At 53.6% G+C, this 25,313-nt stretch overlaps 1 protein-coding gene across 8 annotated transcripts in view; it reads right to left on the bottom strand.

Annotated features, from left to right (window-relative positions):
* Window positions 1-1,784: 1,784 nt before the first annotated feature.
* ATP2B3 (ATPase plasma membrane Ca2+ transporting 3) overlaps window positions 1,785-25,313 on the bottom strand; it is a 74,364-nt gene continuing 50,835 nt past the window's right edge. For 4 of the 8 annotated variants that reach the window (XM_066356190.1, XM_066356193.1, XM_066356192.1 and 1 more), the window contains 4 exons: window positions 24,524-24,631; window positions 21,989-22,171; window positions 15,945-16,031; window positions 1,785-4,773 (listed from right to left, as the gene is read on the bottom strand). In XM_066356190.1, coding sequence (XP_066212287.1) covers window positions 4,453-4,773; window positions 15,945-16,031; window positions 21,989-22,171; window positions 24,524-24,631 — 699 coding nt within the window. In that variant the 3' untranslated portion in view covers window positions 1,785-4,452. Of the gene's footprint in view, window positions 4,774-15,877; window positions 16,032-21,988; window positions 22,172-24,523; window positions 24,632-25,313 lie in introns of all 8 variants that reach the window. The other 4 variants (XM_066356197.1, XM_066356198.1, XM_066356194.1 and 1 more) reach the window with 2 other exon arrangements.

The following is a 25,313-nucleotide window of genomic DNA, read 5'->3' as shown; positions in this document are numbered from 1 at the left end:
TCTGGGACACTGGGCAGGGGGGCGGGGATAAAATGGTACAGGTGTATCTGACTGGCGCAGTGGATAGAGCGTCAACCTGGGATGCTAAAGTCCCAGGTTTGAAATCCTCGAGGTCACCACCTTGAATGCGGGTTCATTAGCTTGAGTGTGGGATCATTGGCTTGACTACAGTATCATTGACATGATCCCATGGTCACTGGCTTGAGCCCTAAGGTCGCTGGCTTGGAGTTCAAGGTCACTGGCTTGAGCAAGGGGTCACTGGCTCGGCTGGAGCCCCACGGTCAAGGCACATATGAGAAGCAATCAATGAACAACTAAGGTGCCACAACTATGAGTTATACTTCTCATATCTCTCCCTTCCTCTTTCTCTCACTCCCTAAAAATAAAATAAAATATAAAATAAAATAAAATAGTATAGGCACTGTGGTATACAATTTGGCAGTTCCTCAAAAAGTAAACATAGTGTTGCCACGATCCAGCAATTCCAGCTCCGGGTATATACCCAAACAGATTGAAAGCAGAGACTCAAACAGATATTTGTACACCCGTGTTCACAGCAGTAGTACTCACAGCAGCCAAAAAGTGGAAGCAGCCCAAGTTTCCATTATTGGTGAACAGATAAACAAAACGTGTTTTATCCGTGCCGTAGAGTGTAATTCAGTCTTAAAAAGGAAGGAAATTCTGATACATATCCCTACATTGATGAACCTCGAGGATATTATGCTGAGTGAAATAAACCAGTCACAAAAGTACGAGTATGGTTTCATTCTGTGAGGTTTCTGGAGGAGTGAAACTCATAGAGACAGAAAGGGAGAGGGTGGGTGCCAGGGGCTGAGGAGGGGGGAGGGAAGTTAGTGTCTAATGGGGCCAATCTCAGTTTGGGAAGACGAAAAGTTCTGAAGATGGGTGGGGGCACTGCAATGTGAATGTGCCTAATGCCACTGAACTCGTTAAAACGGTTAACATGGTCACTTTTTTTTTTTTTTTTCTGAAGCTGGAAACGAGGAGAGACAGTCAGACAGACTCCCGCATGAGCCTGACGGGGATCCACCCGGCACGCCCACCAGGGGCGACGCTCTGCCCACCAGGGGGCGATGCTCTGCCCCTCCGGGGCGTCGCTCTGTCATGACCAGAGCCACTCTAGCGCCTGGGGCAGAGGCCAAGGAGCCATCCCCAGCGCCCGGGCCATCTTTGCTCCAATGGAGCCTTGGCTGCGGGAGGGGAAGAGAGAGACAGAGAGGAAGGAAGGGGGGGTGGAGAAGCAAATGGGCGCTTCTCCTATGTGCCCTGGCCGGGAATCGAACCCGGGTCCCCCGCATGCCAGGCCGACGCTCTACCGCTGAGCCAACTGGCCAGAGCCAACATGGTCACTTTTATATTATGTATATTTTAAAATAAAACGAAGAGGGGGTCTACCTGTGTGTCAAGATGCTGGTGTTGGGTCATTGTGATCATCTCTAGTCCCCCCACCCCCACCATCCTCTGAGGACACACCAGGGTAGACATTTAGGAGAGGCCCTTCCAGGTCAAGACAGTTACAGGATCACCGTGCAAACCTCTGCCAGGAACACCCCTGACCCCACGGGATGGGGGAACCCCTTCCATAAGGATTAGAAAGGCGGTCGTGCACTCAGGGGAACTGTGTCACTGCCAGGGCTTGACCCAGCTGGGCGAAGCAGATGAAGACACTTTTCTTTTGTTCCAGATGAGAAATCACCAAACAATAAATCACACACATTATCCAGAACAGGATTGTAGGAGCCTTTCATTTTTTTTATACACAGAAATTTTGGTCTAGTCTTTAATTGGGAAATTCAACTACAGACTTTAAATTATTATGCATCTGTGGTCTTCCTCATTAAGATATTTTTTGTTTATCTTTATAACAAGCAGATAAAAATGTAAAACATATTTAATAACTGAACACAGTTGACCAAGCCATTCCATATAATATAATGTTTTATAGAGAGGGGCCCCCTGATGGGACAGGTCCCTCGGCCTGAAGATGACAGAAACCAGAGCAACAATCCGAGGTCATGGCCCCCCATTTTGAACCACACACCCCACAAAAAAGGCAACCTAGGGACTAAACAGTCGACACGTACAGTAGGCAACTTTGTACAGCAGCAGCGAGGGTTTTTAAATATAGATGGACCATTTGTTCTATCAATGTGTCTACAACAGTGAAAAGAAGCCCATGAGTGTAGCATTATGGAGTTTATCTTCTTCAGGTTGAACATTTCCAATTTTATTTCTTGTTTAAGAACACACAGACCCTCAACAAATTGAGTTGCCCTTTTTGTTGTGGTTGTTTAAACAAGGACATAGGGAACAATTTACAAATGGGTAACATTCTCAATGTGCCCTTTGGAAAAAAAGGGATGGCTTTAAGTTATCTGTAGCTGGCATTTTAAGTGGGATTTTCTTTTCTAACCGAAATTCCTTTGCCCGAGATTTGACTACTCCTGCTCAGGGGTGACGTGGCACTCATGTTATAGTGGAGCCCCATCATGTTTTGGCTGCCAGCATGGGTGCCCACAGATGCAGATGGAGGTAAGACAAGACCCCACTGGTGGGCGCTGGATGGAGTGGGGCGTGACGGGCGGACCAGCCTTGCCACCAGTCCAACTGCTGCCCAACTGCTGAGTGTGCCCATCTGCACCTGCGGTTTCCATCCTGACCCTCTGTCCCTCAGTTCCCAGCTGTCCCCCAGTGGCTCAACCCCAGGCTCAAGTGACAGGCACACAGAGAAGCTGTCGTTGGACCCCAACTGCCTCTCTGAAAAACGTGAGACATGAATTCAGATGGTAAAAGAACCTTTGCTTTTTCTACATTTCTCTCCCTGGCTAGGGTGCATTCGGGGAAACTGAGGCTTGGCACACTGGGTGCCTACAATGCAAGGAGAGGATCCCGAGGGAACCATCTGGGGAGCCCAGGCCCAGCTCTCCCCACCTGCAGACCAGGTGTTCAGCCGATGTGGTGAAGCTGACCTCCTCAGCCTTCCAGACTCATGAAAAAGAGCCACAGGTGGAATTAGAGCAATAGCCACGAGGTGCCACGGCTCCCAGTAGTCGTCTGCAGACACAACTCCATGCTATCATGGGTCATGGTTGTCTCTGAACAAGAAGACTGGGCTCGGAAGAGCGCTTTGGCGGGCTGTGACCAAGAACTTTTCCCAGTTGCTTCACGGGTGCCTCAGCGCCAACTTCTTGGCATTTGTCAAAGCGAAGAGTGGGAGTCCAGCTGGAGGCGCCCAGAGGGCCGTTGTCTGCACCGCGGCCGGGTCAGCTCCTCTTGGGTTTTGATGGTACCTCTTTCTTCACTGCTTTCTGTCTGACTTTTGTCACTGTCACTACCCCCTCTTTTCAGGTCCCCCATGGGGTCAGAGGCAGAAAGGAGCAGAGTTTCATGCTCTTGAAGTTGGATCTTGGACAAAGAAAGCCCACCAGCCAGAATTCAGCACTTGGAATTGGAGTTGAAGCCAAAGGAAGCTTAAAGCAAAACTTCCCCTTCTACCTCCTGGAAGGGGTCATTCTCATTGATACTTTGGTATTTTCCTTTTAAATAAAAATTCCATCAAAAAGGTTTTTTTCCCCTCTATAGGCAGGGGTCTCAAAGTGCAAATGTTCCCATTGTAACTGCTTCCACCTTAACCTTCCCCTTCCCTCCCCTGACCTTCTACTGGGAATCTCAATGGTGACGTTGCCAGGAATGGTGACAGGAGGAGGGACGACAGAGGGGAAGAGAAGGGGAGCCTGGAGCAGGGCAAACAACAACAAAAAATGCTCTTGCAGTCTAGTTCCCTGGAAAAAAAAATTGGCACAATAAATAATGAAATTTCAAAATAAAAACACCTAATAAGAGGAATGGAAATATGCCGGTAAATAGTTCCTTATTCCTTAAATATGGATCTGGTCATATATGTACGTATATGTCTATACGCACACACGCGCACACACACAGGGACTGCACAAATGTCCTGGGTGCTTGGCGGTTTGGGCACGTTTGCAGGCAGCTCCCTCAGGTGGGCTGTCTGGGTAGGGGCGTCCTTCCCACCTGCAAAGCAGTGCTTGCCTGTTTTCCTTTTCTGTGAATCTGTTGATCCAAGTGCTCTCCACTGGATGCAATAAAGTTCCCAATAAACCAAACCCAAACCAACCCCCTGCCCCACTGCACAGCCCAAATGACAAACATCTAGTGGCATTGTAGTGTTCATTTAAAAATAAGCTTCGATAGAAAAAAAGAGGGGAACACAGCTCTTTTTGTCCTCTAGTTTTTCCTTCCTCCTCCTCTATCTTCTCAGTCCCAGGTAAGAAGCCTTAAATGGATTGGCTTCTTGCAAGTGCTGTGTGAGCAATGTCTTCAGCCGCCCTGGCTGTGCCCTCTTTGCAGGCTGTACGTCTGCCTGGGTGACCGTGTGTGCAGGGGTGCGCGTGCTGAGAGCAGTTATGCTTAGAGGGATGTCTCCATGCTGTGGAGCGGACTCCCGGGTCTGGAAGAAAACACTGACGAGGTAGCTGACTTGGTGCCATGCGTGGTCAGGTAGATGCCGCTGTCTATGGCGTTGTTGTTCTGGTTGGGGGATGGGGCTGGGAGGGCCCTCAGGCGCTCCTCGTTCTCGTCCACGTCGGTGTCATCTATGAGCGGAATATTGTGGGTGTAGTCATTGATCAGAAATTCAGGCGTTGCCATGAAGTTATGGATGGAAGTCTTGGATTCCGGTTTCTCCAGGCCTTCATAGAGCGAGCTACGGAATGCTTTCACCACTCGGATCTGGAGCAAGATGTGGAGGGACAGGGGCCCGAGGTGGGAGCATGGAGGGAAGGAGGGAGCGAGGAAGGAGGGAGAGAGAGAGAAGAAAAGAAAGGAGACAATCAATGGCAGACTGGTGCCAGCAAGTTCCACCCACATCAATGGCAGGGGGTCGCTGTGTGACAGATGTCATCCATTGGAATGGAGCAATTGTGGTGGCTATGCCTGGCTGTGGTAAGGGTTTCAGTTTGGGTCTCAGTCTTGTCAACTGATCCACATGTGGTACAAGTGGCAGTGGCTTTCTCTAGACTGGCCTGGGCAGATATTCTGGAACTCAAGAGTGACAGAAACATTGGACTCTTGGCTGCTACCTCCCCTTTCCCTGCCCTGGGGGAGGACTGGCTTAGCTAATCTGGGGGTCTCTCCCACATCTGAATTCTAATTTGGTAGAACAGAAAGATAATCTGAAAGAGGGAGAATGCTGGATAGTGGTTTCTCTATTTTCTCTTACCAGAAAATCTGAAGAACTTCCTGGTAAGAGAAAGTCCCTAGCCTATGGTTACACTGCCAACCTTTCTTGGGTCTCCCTCTAGGGTCCTCTTTTCGGCCTTCCCAGATCTCCTGGTCACAGCCAGCACCTGCCATGCCTAGACCCAACTGGCCATCAGTCTCCCTGCTAAGTTCAGCAGCCATTTCTGTGTATCTATCGTATTTGATCCCTCAGGCACACTCAACCCAGCAGACTGTCCCTTTCTGGAAACTTCTGGCTTCCCTGACATTGGCCACGCCTGGCCCCCCTCCTACCTCACTGGCTACTCTGGCCCCATCTCTTCCACTGTCCCTTCCTCTGTCTCAGGGTGCCCCAGAGCCCTGGCCTGGCCCTGGCCCTCCTCTTCTCTGTCTACACCCGCGGTCCACCTGCCAGCCCTGGACATGGCTCTGGAACTCATCTGCTTATAACCCCGGACTGTGGTCCAGGCCCTTCCACAGAGCTCCGGGCTCGAGAGCCTTCCCGTTCCCCATCTGGAGGCATCCAAGACAGAAAATGGCCCCACTTTTTATTTGCTTCGACTAAGCCTGTCTCGCCCAGATGCCCTGATCAGCTGTGGCAGTTCCTTGTGTCTCTTTCCAACCCCCTGGCTGGTGGCTGGGCACATCTCATTGGGTCATCATTTCCCTTAGAAGACCCTTCCATCCATGCATCTCCTACCACCAGAAGCTCTTTGCAATCTGGCACTGCATGCCCTTCCAGCCTTTCTCATGCTGTGCTCTTCTCCTCTTCAGTCTCCAAGACAACCTCTTTCAGTCCTTCCAATCAGGCCTTTCTACGCCTTGTTCCCTGGCCACCCCACTACCATTTGCTCTGCAGATCTCAGATCAGCATAACTCCCCACAGGGAAGAGCTTCACACAATGCCCTGCTCCCAGGCCATGGCAACCCTCTGACCCCTGCACCTCCTGCAAGACCCTGCTCCCACCCTTAGCCCCGCCCCCATCTCTCTGACCCCTCCCTTCCTTGGTGCTCCACCTTACATGTGTGCTCAAGTCTCATCAGGTTTACAAGTCACAGAGTTGCTGCCTCTCTTTGCTTACTTCCTGGCCCCTCAGCCTGGGCTCCCTCTTGCTTTTAGAAGCCAGAGTCAATAAGAAGGCCTTTGCTGGGCCCCACTTGAGCTAGCTGGCCTTGTGCTGAGATGGAGAAGCCAGCCCCTCCTTCTGTGAGTGAGTGAACACATCAGTTCCAAAGTCATTCTAGGTCCAAGGTTCTAGGATTTGGTTTTCTTGGTTTAGATAAGGTGTTGGCAAACTGTGGCCCAAGGGCTAATTCTGACCCTCAGTCTAGTTTTGTAAATAAAATTTTATTGGCACACAGCCACGCCCTTCATTTATTCATTGTCTATAACTGTGTTTGAGATCCCAGGCGAGAGTTGTATTGTTGGGACAGAGACCTGGCCAGCAAAGCCCGTTTTAGGAGAAGTCTGCCGCCTCCTCATTTAGACCATGAATCGCATTGTTGACAATAAGTCCCTTTTAACTCGAGCAGCTGGACCCTCAGTGTTGCTCCACTAAACACAGGGCTCCTCGATCAGTTTAAACCAGGCAAACCTCACAGTCTTTCAAGTGCAAAATAGTGAGCCAAAGAGCTCCATAAGATTGGAATTTTCTACCTCCATATATTAAATCCAGTTAGGGCTTTCTCTGAATTAGGTGAAATCACATCTTCCAGACTCAGACAGCCATCTATTTACACTTCGTTCCTGAATTCTCCCAGATTAACTTTGGAGATAGGGGTAACACAGAAATTGAGCATTGTTTGACATTTTTAATAAAAAGAAACAGAGTATACTTTTTCTAGCCATTGCAGATCTTCATTATTTGGGCCTTTTCTGGTACCAGAATTTGGGGGGAGCCACTATCGTGGCTGTGTGGTGGTGGTGGAGTACCTATTCTAGCTGTTGGCCACACTCCTGAAGTCACAGAAATGAGAGCAAGCTGCAAGCTGTTGCCTTTGACCCCGGGGGCCTTTTGTGGTGGTTTTGCCAGCAATGATCCGGTGACTCTGGCTACACCCTTCCCTTTGCTAAGCTGGTCCTCTCACTCGGACCTGGCACAGAGCAGCCACTCAATCACCAACTGGGGATGCCACGGCTGTCTGCTCAAACATTCTGCTGGTTGGGGTTTTCAGTTGGCTTTGTGCCATCCTGAGAGTCTGACCTTCAGGCTTTGTTCCCCTGTATTCTAATCGTGGGCTATTAACAAAGGGGTTGCCATTTGTCTTATGATGGGGGGTTTTCAGGCCACTCAATGCTGAAAGACATAATCAATCCCTGAGACACTGGCTTGGTGAGAAGCGGCAAACATGTTTAAGAGACAGCTGCCCTGGCAGCCCAAGCTTGCACAGAGGGTACAGAGACATTCCCATGGTGGAGGTGAGCGAGTGCCAGCGAGGGCTGAGTGGAACCAGTCCCTTTCCCCAACACGTGACCTGTACTGTCTGCTGGTCTGGGATGGTCCCGGGGGCTCAGGTAGGGTCCTCAGGTCACCTCTCCATTTCTACCAGTCCTAAAGGGACCTCACCACCCTCAAGGCTGTCTGTCAATGATGCCTGCAGCCCACAGACCACCTTGATGCTAAATATACCCTCTGTACCACTTTCAACTGAGTCTGCAGCCAGGGCCCACCCCTTCCCGGCATGCTAGATTATGTGCCTGCTGCTCCTTCACCTCTCCTCAGATGCTAAGGGGCTGGCCCCTGCTGGCCCTGACCCTCTCCCAGTCTTCCCTTCCCAGTGCAGGGCTCCAGCTGCACCTCGGAGGCACCTGCACACTTGTCCCCAGTGCCATACATCAGTGTGTCTGTCTTGTGGCCCCTAGTTCCCAACGTCTTCATGGTGGAACCCTCCCCGCCTCTGTTGCTGCTGCCATGTCTTCCAGGGCCCTGGAGGCCCCTTAGGGTCCACAGCCCTGTGGGCAGAGATCCCACCTTCTTGGTCCCTCTATCTTTTCCAAGCTCCTACCTGTGTGGCAGACATTCTTGGGGTCCCTTCTCTCTGACTATTGAGTCATACCCTTTCCTCCTCCACCTTGCCAGTGGGGACTCCAAACATCTCAGCAGGATAATTTAGAGAGAGAGACATAAGCAGCACTTTCCAAGGCTCTGGCCAGTTAGCTCAGTGGTAGAGCATCGACCCAGCATGTGAAAGTCCCAGGTTCGATTCCCGGTTAGGGCACACAGGAGAAGTAACCATCTGCTTCTCCCTCCCTTCTTCCTCCACCTTATTTCTCTTTCTCTCTCTTCCCCTCCCACAGCCATGGCTCGATTGATTTGAGCATGTTGTCCTCGGGTGCTGAGGATTGCTCTGTGGAGCCCCCACTTCAGGCACTAAAAATAGCTTGTTTGTGAGCATCGGCCCCAGGGGCATTGCCAGGTGAATCCCAGTTGGGGCACATGTGAGAGAATATCTATTTCCCCTATTTTCACTTAAATTAAAAAAAAAAAGAATCATTTTCCAGTAAAGAAGTCTTAGGGTTATGGCTGAGGCATCTGGGAAGGCTGAGGAAGATCAGGTTGGAGTGGGACTGGGAAGCTCCCTTAGAGTTTCCTGTCTCACTCTCATCTGAGGCCTGATGTCCCCCCATGATCCTGATTCCTTCTTTACTGCCTGGGTGCTCACCCTGGCCCCTGCACCCATTCCAAGATGCTGCCCGAGCCATCTCCCTCTTCCTTGTTTAGGTTACTCATTTGTCCTATCTTGAAAGAGACTCTCTCTTGGTGCCAAAGTCTCCTATTGGTGACACCCTGGAGAGAGTCGTTGGTAATCACGACCCCCATTTTATTTCACCCTGTTCTCTACTGCCCCCACTCCCTGGGAACCTCCCCGCTGGGCACTCAGTGCTCCCCACACCACACCTCTGTTTCCCAGCCGGACTGGGGTCTCTAGGTCCTCCTCCTTCCTCTCCGTAGCCTCTCACATCCAAGGGCCCCAGGCCTTTTCTCTTTTTCATCTGCATTCATGCATTTCCTAGGTGCTACTGTCTGCCATGGCCTTCATATCAGCTCCCTGGTAACCACTCTCACACCTCTACCTCCAGACTCAGAGCTCTGCTTGCCTCTTCCACTCTACCCCCTGCCTCCACGCCTCCTCCTTGGTCCTCCTGCTGTTGCCTAGACCTCTACAATCTATTCTCTGAGTGGCAGCCTGAGCAATCCTTTCAAACAGAAGCCAGAGCATGCTCTACCCTCCGCTGGTCTGACCCCTGCAATAGCTGTTTCACTCAAAGGAAAACCTCTGCTTCAGGCCATTCTCTCCACCTTCTGCCTTTGTTCTCTCTGGCCGAGGCCTCCTGTCTCTTCCTCACGGATGCCCACCCGGTATAACCCCTGCCTCAGGGCCTTTGCACTGGGAGTTCCCTCCGCCAGAAGGCTCTTCCTCTGTGAACCTCATGGCTCCCTCTCACCTCCTTCCTTGCTTAGAGTTGCAACCCACCTGTCTCCCTCAGCACCCCTGCACCCCTTCTGCTTCACTTGCTCCCCAACATGGCTCACCTTTAAACATCTCACACATCCCATTATTCTCTCCTGTCTCCTCTCTCTGGGACACGAGGCCCTGAGGGCAGGGGTCTGTCTGTCTGGTTCACTGACGTACTCAACACCTAGCACGGCACTTGCATCCCGCAGGGGCTCAGTGCGCTGGTGCTGACATCAGGGGGCCTGGCATGTGTCTGCCATGATGGCTTCACCAGACCGGTGGCTCTCTACTCACTAACTAGCTAGCCTGAGCTACCCCCACCCCTGGCCACGACACCTGCCCTGTCCCCTGCCTAGGCTGTCCTTCTGCCAGATCAGCCCATGCTGGCCCTTTCTCATTTGAAACTCAGTTCACATAGCCAGCCTCTTAGAGGCTGTCCCTGACAACCTTTATCTCAAATAGTGCTCCTAACATTTCTTTGCTCTGCTTTCTTCTCTTTGGAGGCTTGTGACCATCTGCGCTTGATGTAAACTAGCTTCTCTGCTTGTATTTGCTGCCTGCCCCGTGCCTCTGCATGTAAGCCCTGGCCAGCCTTCACCTGAACTGTAAGCTCTGTTAGTGGGGACAGTGGGTGACACTCTGGACTCACAGGACCACCCCAGGCACACCGAGCTGAAGCAAAAAGGATGCTTATGTCAGACTCCGCCATGTGACCCTACTACTGCTAGATGGTCAGGGCTCAAGCAGAAGGGGTGATGGTCACGGCTGACAGTGCATGTGCCCCGTTTTTGTTTTGACTTCACTGACTTGAGTTTGCAATGAAGGTGGTGGTGGGGATGGAGAAGGGAGGCAAGCCAAGGACTGAGGGAACACCTACCCCATTAAAGAAATGCAAAAACGGAACAAAAGGAAAAGAAGAGAAGAGAAAAATAAAAGCAAAGGCTCCTGAACAATGATGACGACAATAACAACGGAAACTGGGCCTGACACCTTCTGGCCTCCTCCCACCCCGTGCTGTCAGAAGAGCAGGCTTGGCGGGGTGTCGCCACGCTCTCTGCCTCACTGTGAGGCTCCCAGAATTCTTCTGACTCCTGCTCTCCCATCCGCTCTTCCCTGAAAGCCCCCACACACTCGACAAACACGCCTGTCTCTGTACCAACCACTCATCCAGACCTTCTGCAGGAAGAAGGGACCCATCACTCCCCTGGCATCTGGGCTTTGGGTTTAGAGAAAATTCTGGATACAGCAGCCAGGGAGAGCTATGGGAACTGTTTGCCGGGAACTGAGGACTTCCCAGATCCCAAACGTTCCTGTAAGTGAGGGGGAACCATTACTTTGAAAGCAACACAAAGAGCTGGGGGTGATGTGCCCCCGACTGAAGGGGCAGCAAGGGGAAGGCTCCCTTTCTTTGCCACAGGATTAGAAAATCTGAAAATGCAATCTCCAGAGCTGGCCCTTTCCCTGAGGGATTGAGTCTAAACCAAATTAGAGACACAGCACTGTGAATGTCGGCAAGCCAAATACTAATGCTGGTGAGTTTTGTGCAAGTTGCCTCCTATCTTGTGTGTAAGCATGTGGCCCCGGACCGGGAGAGCCAGACTCGTGCTACTAATGTAAACAGGACATTGCGTTGAGCTGACCCAGGCATGGTGAGTCCCGGGCTTTTCAGAGGGTTTGTCCTGTCTCTCATCCTGAGCACGCCCAGCGGCAAGGCTTCAGATAAGCCTCGTGAGCTCCCTGGGCCCTGGCTCCCAGCCTTGGGAATCAGCCTGGAAATGCCTGCCGGGAGAGCTCAGAGTAGTGGTTCCGGGGTCTGGCCTAGGCTGTGGGCTGCCATGTGCTTTCAGAATCGCCTGGACGGCCCTTCCCTGTGGTTGCAGGAAGGCTCGGAAAGGGCCGGGCTGATTCTGTTCCTCGTATGGAGACAGTGTGGACAATGTGAGATAGCCGAGAAAGAAATGCGAAAACATTATTCCCAGAAACCCAAGAGGGGAGACTTGGCTCTAAATCCATGAACTTCCTAAGAAAGGAGCACACGAGACCGCCTCTTCCTCTGTGGGCCTGCCTCGCTGACGGGAGCTGCTGCTCTGTGAGTGTGTGATGAGTATGCTCTTTCTGGGCTCCGCGAGGGTGTGTCCAAGGAAACCGTGGGGGGCTCACCTGGCCTGGCTTTGCACAGTTGGACAGGTTATAAAAGCCAATTAAAATAAAGCGACTGCCGTGATCTGGTTCCTGCGTGGTTAATCAGAACTAAGCAGCCCGGGGAAGCCCTCCTGGCCACATCTTACCACCCCTGTCACTTTTTCCAGGTTGGGTCAGAAGCCCTCTCATGAGCCACTGTCACAGTAAACGTTTGAGTATAGAGGCCCAGCATTGCTTCAGGAAGGGTCGGGCCAGGCTCAGCTGCCTGTTGGAATGGAGGGCCATTGGGGCAGGTTGGCAGGGAACAGGCTTTAGATGTGTGGCGGGGAGGGGCTGGGTGTGCCTGTGTGGGCCGGCTCGCACCCGGAGGCAGCTCTCCAGTGCCCTGGACTTGCTGCTCATCTCTGGCCACATCTTGGGGTTTCTGATACGCAGCTGGGGGATGTGATTGGGGCAAGAATGAGAGGTGGGGCGGGCTGACATACCAAGGCAGGATAAGATGTTGTCCCCTCTTGGTTTTGAAAAGACTGAAAATGGTTATTAAAGAATGCTTTTTCCTGAGCTACTCATATGGGCCAGCCTCAAGGCCACAGCTGAGGCTCTCATGAAATGAGGTGGTGGCCATGAAGGGGAATAATACACTCTGAGCTGAGAATGAAATAGCCATGATGGGGGAGGGGGAGGGCGCACCAGGCTAGGCAGGGTAGAGAAGTGGCTGTGCGTGTGGGGAGGAGGCAGTCAAGGCCATCCTGGAGCTCGGAGGTGATTGTGCAGCACCGTGGGAGCAGGGACCGTGTTGGGACTCCTGAGTCCTGAAAGGACGAAGGTACATGTGTGTACACAGGTGTGGGTTGTCTGGGGCATTAGAGGTTGGCTATAAAGGTGGGCAGGTATGGATGAGGACATGCTGAGTCTCAAAAATTCACAGCCTCTCTGGCTTCCCCTGGTCACCCCTCTGGGGAGTGCTTCTCTCCCTCTGGTTCCAAGGACATTCTCCAGACACTTCCTGCATTGGTACCATGTGCTCGGGCCTGCACTGGTGAGAGAGGTCATGTATCACTCTGACCTTCAGGCCCCCTGTCCACGCCCTGCACTGGGCCTTCCGTCTGGAGAGCCTGAAATTCTCACTGGAAGTGGTGCGGGCCCAGGGTGGTGGAGAGACTTGCCCCAGCACGTGGGATAAGTGCAGACTGGCTGGGAAGTGGGCAAGAACTACAGGAAACTTTGCACAAGAGTCGGGGGTTTTCTTTAGGAAACCTTGTGACCTGTGGTCACTGCACCTCCTACAATGCTGCCTTTTAGCTAGGCTGGGAGCTCGGTCATGGCCGGTAACCTGCCTTCCTTCTAGCAAGTTCCAAGAGAGGGTGAAGATCTGGGGCTAGCTCCCACTCTCCTAGGCCTTTCCCTGATGAGGGTGCTGGGTTTGGTGATTTCTGGGGTCCTCGCAGCTTGGACTGGGGGCTGGTTCAGAGTCCCAAACCAATCTGCCACACAGTGACGATGGCAGGAAGCAGTTTGGGCCAGCGACTTCCAGAAGCAGGTGTGTTCCCTGGTGTTGCCTGGTCCTCCAAACAGCATCTTTCTCCACAGTGGGCTCCTTTCTGAGGTGCTGCCACTTAACTGGGCTGACCCTGCTAGGCCCACCCTTGTAAGTCAGGGCATCGGGCCCTTTGTTGTCACATCAACGCCCTCCTCAGACAGAAGCTGCTCAGCTCCGCCTTGGGCCCCGCTCCCTGCTCCTTGTCCAGCAGCACGTGGTGTGGAGGGGACAGTGGCCCTCTGGCTAAGTGCCAGAGGTCCCCCTGGAGTGGCTCCTGACCAGTGGGAGTGGTGGCACTGCTGGGCTCCTGGAAGTGGGAAGGAAGGGGGCGTGTGGGGGGGACAGGGGGCTGCAGAAAGAAAGAAGGTACTAAGAACAAGGGACGACAGAGAAGGAGAAGCTGTCCCCAGGGAGAAAGCCAGAGGAATTCAGAGGGAACCAAGAGCCAGCCATCCTCACTAGGAGCACGGACGGGAGGCCTGGGCTGGCTCGGGGGCGGCAAAAGGCTAGAGCTACTGAGTAAGCCTGAGGGGCATGTGGTGTGGGCTCACGTCAGCAGACAGGCAGGAGGGCAGACAGCAAGCGCAGAGAGATGGCAAAGGAACAGGCGGGCAGAGTCAAGGGGGAGGAAGGGATAGGAGCAGGTCAGGGTGTGCTGCTCACACAGGCCCGTTCCCCCCTCGTCCCCTTGTCCCCAGGAAGGAAGGTGCTTCTGCCCAGCCGGGGCCGGGCTGAGATGCCCCTAGGAGGATGTGCACCGTTTCTGTCCTTAGCTGACTGTGGCCGAGACTCTGCAGACCTCTCTGGGTGCAGTGGTGGGGTGGTCTTTCTGGGCCAAGGCCAGAACTTTCTAGTTCACCTGGGATGTCTGTCGGCCAGTAGTTGTGGCCCAGGTGGGTGGCCCAGTGAGTGTGAGAGGGAGATAGAGGTGTGTGTGGCCTGTGGTTTGGAAAAGGGGTGTGTGTGCACCGTTTCTGAAGGGGAGGGAGAAAGTGGCCCGGAGGGGACCAGTGCAGCTCACATCCCTTCTTTAAAGGGCAGAGTGGCCTGAAATGACAGCTTTAGCAGGAGGAGGGATGCCCCCCATTGGGACCTCTCACCAGTTCCTAAAAAAAAAAAATTAAACAAAAAAGAAGAAGAAAACAAAAGGAAAAGGACAAGACAAGACAAAAGAAAAAAAGAAAAGAGATGAAATCAAGCAAAAGAAAATCCCAGGGTCTGGTGGGGGAAACGACGTGGTTAACGAACTGCCGTCTGTGGGGAAGGTGTGTTCACGGAGGTGAGAGCTGCCGGGTCTCACTGGAAGGAAAGGAGAGAGGTAGCATCGAACCATCCTGGCAGGGACTCTGGGCTCATACTTGAAGGTTTACTGTTTGGTTTTTGAAATCTCAAGTTTGTTACACGAAGCAGACTGCCTTGGGTGGGAGCAGGGGGCCCATACCATTCCCTGGGCTGGTGGGTTCCATGGTCGAGTGGCTTGCCCTTTGTCTTTGTGAACAGAGGTGAGCAATTCTGGAAGTTTCTACTTCTTTAGGATAGCCCCTGGGTTCTCTTTCAAATATGAAGGACATGGCAGGAACTTTTCACTGGAACATAGTAAGGGGATTGATTTCTCCCAGCTTCACAAAGGAAGATGGAGAAAGGGGGACCAGATCAGATCAGCTTCAGACCTTCCAATGCCAAGGCCTGTCTGGAGAGACTAAAGGTGCGTTGGGAACGAGTGAAAATGCAGTATATAGAATGCAGGCTCGGGGCGTGAGGAGGGCTCCGGCTTGCAGTCCACCCTCAGCACCTCAAATACCCGGAGGGACTCAGGCCAAGGGTCTACGGGGCAGGTAGTACCTGAGCGGGAGCAGCTGGCCACTACTGAGCCCACCTGGGAGCATGTGAAGGCGGCCTCCTGAAGCTCACATAGGTCCAGTGCCTTTGGGAACCATTTAAGGAGAGTTTTGGAAACTGACACTTGAGTCCCAAATAGGTGGGTTGGGCTCTTCCGCTGCAAGTGATGCCCAAAAGGCGCCTGCCTTCCCCTCCAGCCCTGGAAGGTGGCCCTGAGCCTGCTTGCCTCCCTTTTACTGCCCCACCGAGCACCGACCCAGGCCCCACCCTGACCCCAGACACCACTAGCAGCAGCAGCCCAAATTCATGAAGAACCATCAGCAAATGCAAACGAGTTCAAGAAAAGAAAACCAATGACAGGAAGAGCACCAAATGAAAACCAAAAAAAAAACAAACAAACAAAGAAAAGGACAGAAAGTCCAGCCGTGCCATGGATTCAGTACATTTCATAAGAGAATATGGCTTTCGAGAGACACACCATCTGGGCGGGAAGGACTGGACAGGGCAATAAAGAAAGAACGGAAAAGCCACGGTGAGCGGAGGATGCAAGACTGGAAAAAAGAGAAGGAAGAGTTGGGGAGGCTTTTTCTCCCCCAGAGAAGCCATTTATGAGAGAAAAGGGGACTCAAGACTCACTCCCAGCGGCACTGGTGAGATTGGCAGCAGAGAGAATTACGTGAGTAGGGGTAGAAAGATTGGTTACGTCATGGAGCTGGCTGAGGACCGAAGACCGCCGGCGCACAGCACCCTGAAATGAACCGCTTCTCTTGAAGGTACTCACTACCTCCATCTGTGGGAGAGAAAATGAGATAAAGTTTGGCTTGCACTGTTGTCCAGGCTACTGCATGGGGGAGGGGCTGGGCGAGGACAGGGATCATACTGGGCACATATCATGACAGCAAAGCCTCATCTAGGTTGCCCAGCTCCCTGGAGGGGGCTGTGGCCATGACCCGGGTCGGCCTCTGTGTCATCCACCGAGAGAGGGTTTGCTGAGCAAAATGGTTAGCACCCAGGAGACCTGGAGGGCGGGTGGTTAACAACCAGGCACACTGCAAACATTTAGTCATTTGCATTCACAGTAAGCTCATGGCAAGCTACTTGTCAATAAATACCTGTGTCTGGCAATACTTTGTTATCCTAGGTCAGTGGTTCTCAATCTTTTTTTCACCCCAACATACCTGAGGGATATGACACACTCTTATTAAAAACAAGGGTCCCTGTGGCAAACTCCCTCATGGCAGGGCAGGGGGGACAGGGGCTCTTCTTTGAGCCCGTCCTTTGTTTATACTGCACCTCACCCTGCCCAAATGCGCTTCTCCTCTATTAGGTGTGGCCACCACTCTCTGTCTGTGGCTCCTCCCAGTGACTGAGGGGCACCCAGGGGAACGCTCAGTAGAGAAAGGAATTTAAAAAGAGGGGGGAGGAGCACGGCAGCGAGGAGGACAGAGAGCCTGGACTCTGGGGAGCAGACACAGCTTTTGCTTTGTCCCCCACCTTTTAAGCTTCCTAGGAATCAAAAACGCAGTGAGTCTTCCGAAAATGAGAACCATGCGGGTGAATTCTCTGGGAGTCATAGTGTCTTTGGACCTCCTGACTTGGGGGCCTTGAACTGGCATGCGGGCCCAAGGGGGGATCAGACCCGGTGTGGGGTTCCAAGGAACTGCAACTGAGTGGCCACAGTGAACGCCCCACCGTTGGGAAACCATGTACCCAGATTCCGGGAGGCCAGCCCAGGGTGGCGCACTCTCAGCCACCTTTCTGAGAATGCCCTCGGAGCGGGGATTGGCAGGGTAGGGGGAGTCTTTGGTCTTGGTAGGCGGGTCTGATTTCTGGAAAGTGCTCTATAGTTCACTGGATGACGGGAAGAGCAAAGCAAGCATGCATTTCTGGAGCCTGGAGTGCACTGGTTATCTGCCTCGGGCCCGAGGACCTGCCCCACCCTCAAGCCCTGCAGTGGCTACGAGGTCACCAGCAGGTTCAGTGGAGTATCTGACATGGGACCAGGCTTCTTGAAAGAAGGCAGCTTGAGTGCACAGACTCCTCATACCCCAACCAAAATGAATATGTCTGCCATTTCAGTCCAGGGCGTGCCATGTAACTTATTGTTATGCGTAAAGACTTATTGGGGGCTGCTGACCCCGCTTCTGCGCAGCACATCCCATGCTTGAGCAGGGGGACCTCACGACCAGGACTGAGACCTGTGAGTAAGGCATACTGAGCCCCCGCAGGAGGCTGGCACAGTACTCAGTGTGACTCAACACACTGAAGGAAGATGACCCATACCATGATGTCACTGTCTCTTTAGGGGGGAGGTAGCATCTCCTCCTTCGACTGAGCAGATGTTTCTAAGGCCATGGAGACAGGTTTGTCTCCAGAGGGGACTCTTCCTGGGGCAAAGGTGAGGACAGAGGGGAAGATGCCTTTCCTGACTCTGATTTAGCCTCTCTGTGTGGCACTTTGATGCGATGATGACATCAGACAAAACCCTGCAAAATTGTCACCCATCCTCCACCCCTGGAAGTCCAGACTCTGCTGAAGCTTTGCATTAGTTTATAACAGAATGTGAAACACACCACATCATGAGCACTCCAAAAAGCTCCACATTCTGGGTTTCAAGTTCTTTTCTATTGTGAAATGGCACCGTAACCATCTGGTGCATTCATATGTCAGTATGAAGTAATGGTGAGAGCAAGCAGCAGTTACAAATGCCCTCGCTTAGCAACATAAAAAGTTGTTCTGACCTCCAAAATCTGGGGAGCGATTTTGTGGTTCACAAAATCCAGAAATCTGTGGCCAACTCTCTAGAGAATGTTTCTCTTAGCTTGGGGTACACATACAACCCGGGGGACTTTATTTCTGTTTTCCAAGCAGGTATTTTGAATGAAAAAGAATAGACAGTGTTAAAAAGTGAGCTAAAGTAACCGATTGGTCCAGCATTGTTGTGAAGCTGACATGAATGTGACATGACAGTCAAGAGCTCGTGGAAGAATGAGTGGCTCTGTGGAGAGGGCGGGAAGTATACCAGGGGGTCAGGGGACAGAGACTTGGTCTTTAGCATGCCCACACTCTTCCTTGGTGACCTTAGTTAAGTCCCTTCTCTCTGGGATCCACTTCCTCTTGTGTAAAGCAGAGAGCTGATCAGCCAGTGTCTACATGGACACTGGCAGCTGGAACAGCTTGGAAAGTCCAAGACTCTGACAGCAGGGACCTGCTCTACTACCTGGGCAATAGTGGCAAACCCTAGAGCAGGGGTCCCCAAACTTTTTACACAGGGGGCCAGTTCACTGTCCCTCAGACTGTTGGAGGGCTGGACTATAAAAAAAAAAACTATGAACAAATCCCTATGCACACTGCACATATCTTATTTTAAAGTAAAAAAAAACAAAACGGGAACAAATACAATATTTAAAATAAAAAACAAGTAAATTTAAATCAAGAAACTGACCAGTATTTCAATGGGAACTATGGGCCTGCTTTTGGCTAATGAGATGGTCAATGTGCTCCTCTCACTGACCACCAATGAAAGAGGTGCCCCTTCCGGAAGTGCAGCGGGGGCCGGATAAATGGCCTCAGGGGGCCGCATGTGGCCCGCGGGCCGTAGTTTGGGGACCCCTGCCCTAGAGCTCACAGGCACACAGAAGACACAGACACACAGGTGGCCGGGGCACTACTGACCTCCCCTGAGATGCCTCAGATCAGGACAGGGCTGCTTCTCAGCTGCTAGAAAAGCTAGGCTCACCACCTTCAGTTCACTGCTGCTTTCCCTCCCAGCCCACCCCTACCGTGGCTCAAGCTGGTTTCAGGCTCTGCATGACAGACAAAAAGAGCCCATCAGGGCCAGGACGGGGTGGGTGGGGGCTCACAGCTGAGTGGCTAGAAGGCAATAGGAAGACCTAGATATCTGACCGCAAAGGCTACTCCTGTTCTTCTACCCAGTGCTCACTGTTCTGTCAGGCCTAAGACATTCTTCCCTGGCCACACAGGCTTAAGTGCTCGGCACACCAAGAGGAACGAGGCAGAAACCCGGCCTCCCGCTTCCCCGCTACAGAAGCCAGTTGGACCCTCCCGATGGGCTCCTTAAACATGGAGTTCTTTGGTGCGACCTCACCCAGCCCTAAAGGATCCCAAGATCTGGGGGGGGGGGGGGGGGGGGCTGGACTGTGCAGCTTTGGAAAGTTCCGTACGGTATTCTGCTCCTCACTGATTCCAGCACCTCGCGCTGGGAGCACAGCTGGCTGGCCCCAGGGAGAAATAGCTGCTGTAAGTGTGTGTGCTACAGATCTGTGAAGGTCCATGGTGGCGGAAGGGAGTGGACTTTGAAAAGGTTTCACGAAGCAGGGGCCTTGAAGTGGGCTGCTGCAGGAGGAGGAGGGGCCCCGAGGGGACACAGCGGAGCTGAAGAGGCCTAGCGCCCAGACGGCGGCCCGCAAGGGGGCGCAGCTAAGCAGGCGGGCAGAGTGTACATCTGGAAAAGGCAGCAAGGGTTGCAAGGGTGCGGGGTGTGTGGGGTGACACCAAGAGGCAGGGGCTTGAAGGCTACGGACTAGAGCCTGAACCGGACCCTTAGGCCAGGGAGAAAGGCTATACAAGCAGAGGTGTAGAGAGTGGTGCTAGAGGGCCGAGTTAATTAAGCAAAGGCTGGGGGAGCTGGCAGGGGGCTGGGAATTTGCGACCAGAATTGAGGCTGGAGTCTGGGGAAGAGAGGAGGGCTCCCTGACGGTGAGCCCTACAAGCCCCCCAGGGGTTGTGCAGGAGCAGCTGCTGAGCCATGTGTACTGGGGACTGGACCTGGGTGGGGCAGGTGCAGGCTGCCAAGGAAGGGTGCTTTGGGCACATTGCATGGAAGATTCCTTGGGACGAGCCTGTGGCAATGTGTGCCAGGCTGGAGGGAAGACATCAGGGAGAGATGTGTCTCAGGTTCTGCCCCAGGCTGAGGGGCCCAAGGCAGGAAGGTGCCTAGACAGACTCTGGAGAAGGGCCAAGCCAGGTCAGGGGGTGTTGTTCCTTCCGGTGGGAGCCCCAGGAGGAGAAGCAGTTGGGGCTGGGTCAGGCGCAGTGGCGCGGGGGGTCGCGGACTGAAGGCAGGGCAGCAGGAAGCCCCGGAGGGGCAGGGAGGGGCTATGCCGAAGGCAGGCTGCGGGGCGCCAGGGTGGCAGCAGGGCTGGGGACTCGGACTGAGGGGCAAAGCTGAGCGGATGAGCCGTGCCAATGCACAAGTGTGCAGGGAGACAGAGGGTCTGGGGCGTCTCTGGGGCTGAAAGTGGGGGGCTGGCAGGAGGTGAGCTGGGGACTCTAGGGCCTGCGGTCTGGTCTGAGCCCAGTGTGGGTGCCATGAGGCATTTCTGTCTGGGTGTGGAGCTCCAGGATTCCTGGCTGGGCAGAGGAGGTGGCGGTGGTGAGTGAGGGGCACCGTGAGCTGGCCAAGAAGAGACCAGCATGGGGCCCAGTGGGGTGGGTTGTCAGGGGGTGAGGGAGAAGCCGGGAGAAAGGGGGCTCTGCAGTTGACTCGATGGGGCTGAGGGCTGAGGGTCAGCTCTCACCCGCTCCTCCTTCCTTCCCTATTGGGTCTGGTGCCCCCAGGTCTGTGAGATTTTCAACACAGAAGAACCACAGCAGGGTGGACCGATGTCTCAGCGGGAGGCGGAGTTGCCAGGTGGGAGCAGAGAGTAAGGTGGAGAGAGGACAGCAAGCTGCCAGGGAGAGCAGGGATGATGGCACTTCTGGAAGGGTGCTGGGAAGAAGCTTCGAAGCAGGAAGGAAGGACAGACAGCCTGACCCTGAGAGCGAGACGCCTTGCCAACCTTGACGAGAACCTCTGGGATGCTAATGGCGGAGGCTAGACTGTGATGGGGTCAGAAGTGGGTGTGTAGGAAAATCATGGAGAGACAATGAATATGGAACATTCTGGCAAGAAGGCTGGCTGGGAAGAGCTGGGGGCAGGGCTGGCTCTGGCAGAAGGGCTCACGAAACTTTGGCAAGTGCCCACAGCTGGGCGATCGTTGAGGCTGCATGACTTTATAGAGGACGGCAACCCTGAGATTTGTAAAGTGCAGTGAGCAGAAAGGACCCACTTGGTGGCCAGAGTCCACTTCCCAAATGATACTTTCCCCACAGAATTCATAGCATATCCCAATGAATGGTGAGTTCGCCAAGTGCTACTTGAAACAGCATCTAGTCAGGGGTCCCCAAACTTTTTATACAAGGGGCCAGTTCACTGTCCCTCAGACGGTTGGAGGGCTGCCACATACAGTGCTTCTCTCACTGACCACCAATGAAAGAGGTGCCCCTTCTGGAAGTGCGGCGGGGGGCCGGATAAATGGCCTCAGGGGGCCACATGCGGCCCGCGGGCTGTAGTTTGGGGACGCCTGATTCATCCCCAGAATGTCCCTTTCCCGTGATGTGGGGCAGTTCCTGCCAAATACAGCGAGGTCCAGCAGCTCCTCAGAGCCCCCAGAGGGATAGGCACCGTCACCACACACGCCTGTGGCTGCCGCCTGTTCTCACTACGGGGAGGACCACCGGGGCTCTGAGGGAGGTGCTGGGGACAGGTCATTGCAGTGCCACAGCTGCCGGTGGCTATGTCTGTGGATGGTATAGAGACACTAGCAGCTGTCCTGATCATCATGGTTGCAAGACCCAAGGGTTCCCTGTCAGTCTTGGGCTCACTTTGCCCACTCTCTGTCTTTTGCTTGCTTGCCGCCCTCTTAAGGCAGAAAAGCCGAGTAACCTGGTGGCATGGCAGCTTACCTGCGTCTGGATCCGGTTGAGGCCCCGGAACCAGAGAATCTGGCCTCTGCGGAGCTCCCGCTCGGCATGGTCGATCTCCTCCTCCCCTTCAGCCAGCTCCTCGTCAGTCATCTCGTCCTTCCCGGGCCCGTGCCCTGCTTCCTTCAGGCACTTGAGCTGACTGGTGGGAATGGTGGCGATGACCTGGGGGGACAGAGGCAAGGTGCAGTAGGCAGAAGTGACCACCAGAGCAGCGCTGGGCTTTTCAGTGTGGGAACTCTGCTGGGGCCCAGAGGGAGCCCATCTCCCTCTGACAGCGGCTGGGCCGGTGTCCGTGTCTCCCCACACCTGGGACCGGACATCCCTTCCTTGTTTCTGAGGCTACATACCTGGGCTGCTTTTGCCTAGTGGCAAATACACTGTCCAGTGGGAGAGCCAGCCTCTTTCCTCTGGCGGGCTTTCTTTCCCATGTTTAATCGAAGAGAGAAGACTCAGAGCAGTCCCTGGGGAGCTGAGCATGAAGTTATTTCCCAGAGAGGGGGCAGTGATATGGCTGGAGCCCAGGGCCCTAGGCTGGGAAGTGGGGTGGGCTACAGCACCCTAGTGTGTATGCCAATGCTCCTCCTCCTCACCCCCCAGCCAGCCCGAGGGCTGGAGGAGCAGCTGGTGCAACCTTCCCGCGTAATGTGTGAACTAAGGGATTTGCCTTACTAGAGGGAGCTCCTGCGTTGGGCCTCAGCTCCTGGGAGGGGACCTCTAGGTCCCTGGAAGACCTGTCTAAAGAGAAGGTTTTGGTTTGCCTGGGCCGAGGGCCCTGCCGGGTAGTCTGCTGACAGTGCTTTCTGATGGGGGCTTGGGCCGAACATATGAGCTTGACCTCCAGGAGCTGGAGGCTGAGAGACGGAGGTCAGCCTCGTGGGCACTCCAGGCCTATAGGACCGAGCCCAGTGACGTCCCTGCTCAGGGGAGCGTCCCCAGTGGCAGCACTCTGTGCAGGTTGTCACACGTCATTGCTGGGAGCTGGGAGAAACTGTGCTTGTCCGCACTACTCCATTGGCCAGGACCCGGAAGCTTGCGTATGGTCTCTCCTGGACCTACCCTATGTATTTTGTGTGTGTGTGTGTGTGTGTGTGACAGAGACAGAGAGAGGGACAGATAGGGACAGACAGACAGGAAGGGAGAGAGATGAGAAGCATCAATTCTTTGTTGTGGCAACTCAGTTGTTCATTAATCGCTTTCTCATATGTGCCTTGACCGGGGGTCTACAGCAGACTGAGTAACCCCTTGCTCAAGCCAGCGACCTTGGGCTCAAGCTGGTGAGCCTTGCTCAAACCAGATGAGCCCTCACTCAAACCAGCGACCTCGGGGTTTCAAACTTGGGTCCTCTGCGTCCCAGTCCGATGCTCTATCCACTGGTCGGGCCACCCTATGTATGTTCGATCTTGGACTTCCAGCCTCTAGAGCTGTTCGAGAATAATCTCTGCTGTTTAAGCCGTCCAGTCTGTGGTATTTGTTGTGGTGGCCTGAGGTGAGTAATGCACAGGATGATGTGGCTCGGGGACTCAGAGTTCTATGCCAGTAGTCTAGATTTCTGGAGAAATGCTTCCAGAGGCCCAGGCCGGCCCCTCCTGCGCTCTGAGCAGCCCCAGCACCCGGCTCTTCTTTCCTCACTTAATCCCCAGGTGCTGTGAACTCTCCTCTGTGCATGGCTCTAACTGCAGCCCACAGAGCTGGAAATGTCAGTTTCACTTTTCATCAGCTCAAAGTATTTCCTCATTTCCTTCGAGATTTTCTTTTTGCCCATGGAGGACTTAGCAGGTTGTGGTTTGTTTTCAAATATGTGGAGATTTTCCAAGGCTCCTAGTTTTAAGGCAGGGGTCCCTAAACTACGGCCCGTGGGCCGCATGCGGCCCCCTGAGGCCATTTATCCGGCCCCCACCGCACTTCCGGAAGGGGCACCTCTTTCATTGGTGGTCAGTGAAAGGAGCATAGTTCCCATTGAAATACTGGTCAGTTTGTTGATTTAAATTTACTTGTTCTTTATTTTAAATATTGTATTTGTTCCCGTTTTGTTTTTTTACTTTAAAATAAGATATGTGCAGTGTGCATAGGGATTTGTTCATAGTTTTTTTTATAGCCCGGCCCTCCAACAGTCTGAGGGACAGTGAACTGGCCCCCTGTGTAAAAAGTTTGGGGACCCCTGTTTTAAGGGATGCTTTTCAGGTCCTATCATGAAAAGGGGAGTGGCTAGTGGTTTTGCCAAAGCCCTGTGACATCCTAGCCATGGCCCCTTGCCTTCTTTCTGCTGACACTGTCACTTGTGGCCTTGTGCCTGAGTCATGGCATGTCCCAGCTCTGAGCCCTGCTGTGTGGTGCCACCCACATCAACGTGCTGCATGTTTTCCCAGGCTTGGGCTCGGAGGCTCTGGAGCAAGGAGATGAGGCAGGGATCCCCGGGCTGCCCACAATTCTCTGGCCTTGTGCCTGTCACCAGCACGGTTGCAGAGCAGGTGTAAAGGAGATAAGATTAGGACAGCTGATGAGGCAGACACTCACCTGTCCCCAGACCAGCTCCCCAACGCCAACAAATAGGCACCAGAGCCACTGCTCCGTGGACAGTGGGGAGCAGCTGAAAGGCTTTCCACCAAACTGGACGATGACAATCTGCAGGAGAGGGGTGGGAGGGAAGCAGGTCCAGCTGGCATACCTACTGATCCACCCTCCTCCGCCAGAGCCCAGGGCCCATCCTGCACTCTGGGTTGGTCTGGCCGCCGCTCACAGGACTCAGAGGGCTGCTGGTTCCCCAGGCAGATGGGCTCGGCCGATTAGCGCATTTCCAGCTTCTGCAACCTTGATGTTTTAACATCGACTCTGTGTGCGTATACTGGACATACCTGTTCTGGACACCCTGGTGACATGCCCGAGACACACTGTCTGGGCCTCCTGCTCCCTCCTTGCCTCCTCCTTGAGAGGAAGCTTCTGCCCAGTGATGAGCTTTTAAAATATAGACCAACCACCTCTGTTCCTGGGCTGTCCCATTCCAGGGCACTGTTTCTTGCCGTATTCACCCAGGGCCAGATTCCAGACAACCAAGGACAGCCATCTGCCCCAGAACCATGAAAGCACTGTCACTAGCCAGTCCTCAGCCTGCTCACCCCACCTCACAGTTCCTCCCTTAGAAACTGTAGCAAAGGCTCTTTCTTGTCCATGGCTCCCCACTCTCTTTCAGCCTCCTGACCGACCTACGTGCTTTCCTGGTGGTCCCCCATGGCGTGGCAGACCCCTCCTCTGAGAACTGCGAAGAACAAAGTGATCTGGCCTGTTCGCCTCACTATGCATCACATTT

The sequence above is a fragment of the Saccopteryx leptura genome, chromosome X (genome assembly GCF_036850995.1).
Source record: "Saccopteryx leptura isolate mSacLep1 chromosome X, mSacLep1_pri_phased_curated, whole genome shotgun sequence".
NCBI classification, from domain to species: domain Eukaryota; kingdom Metazoa; phylum Chordata; class Mammalia; order Chiroptera; family Emballonuridae; genus Saccopteryx; species Saccopteryx leptura.
Note: the sequence above shows the minus strand (reverse complement) of the source record. Positions and strands in the feature narration are given on the sequence as shown.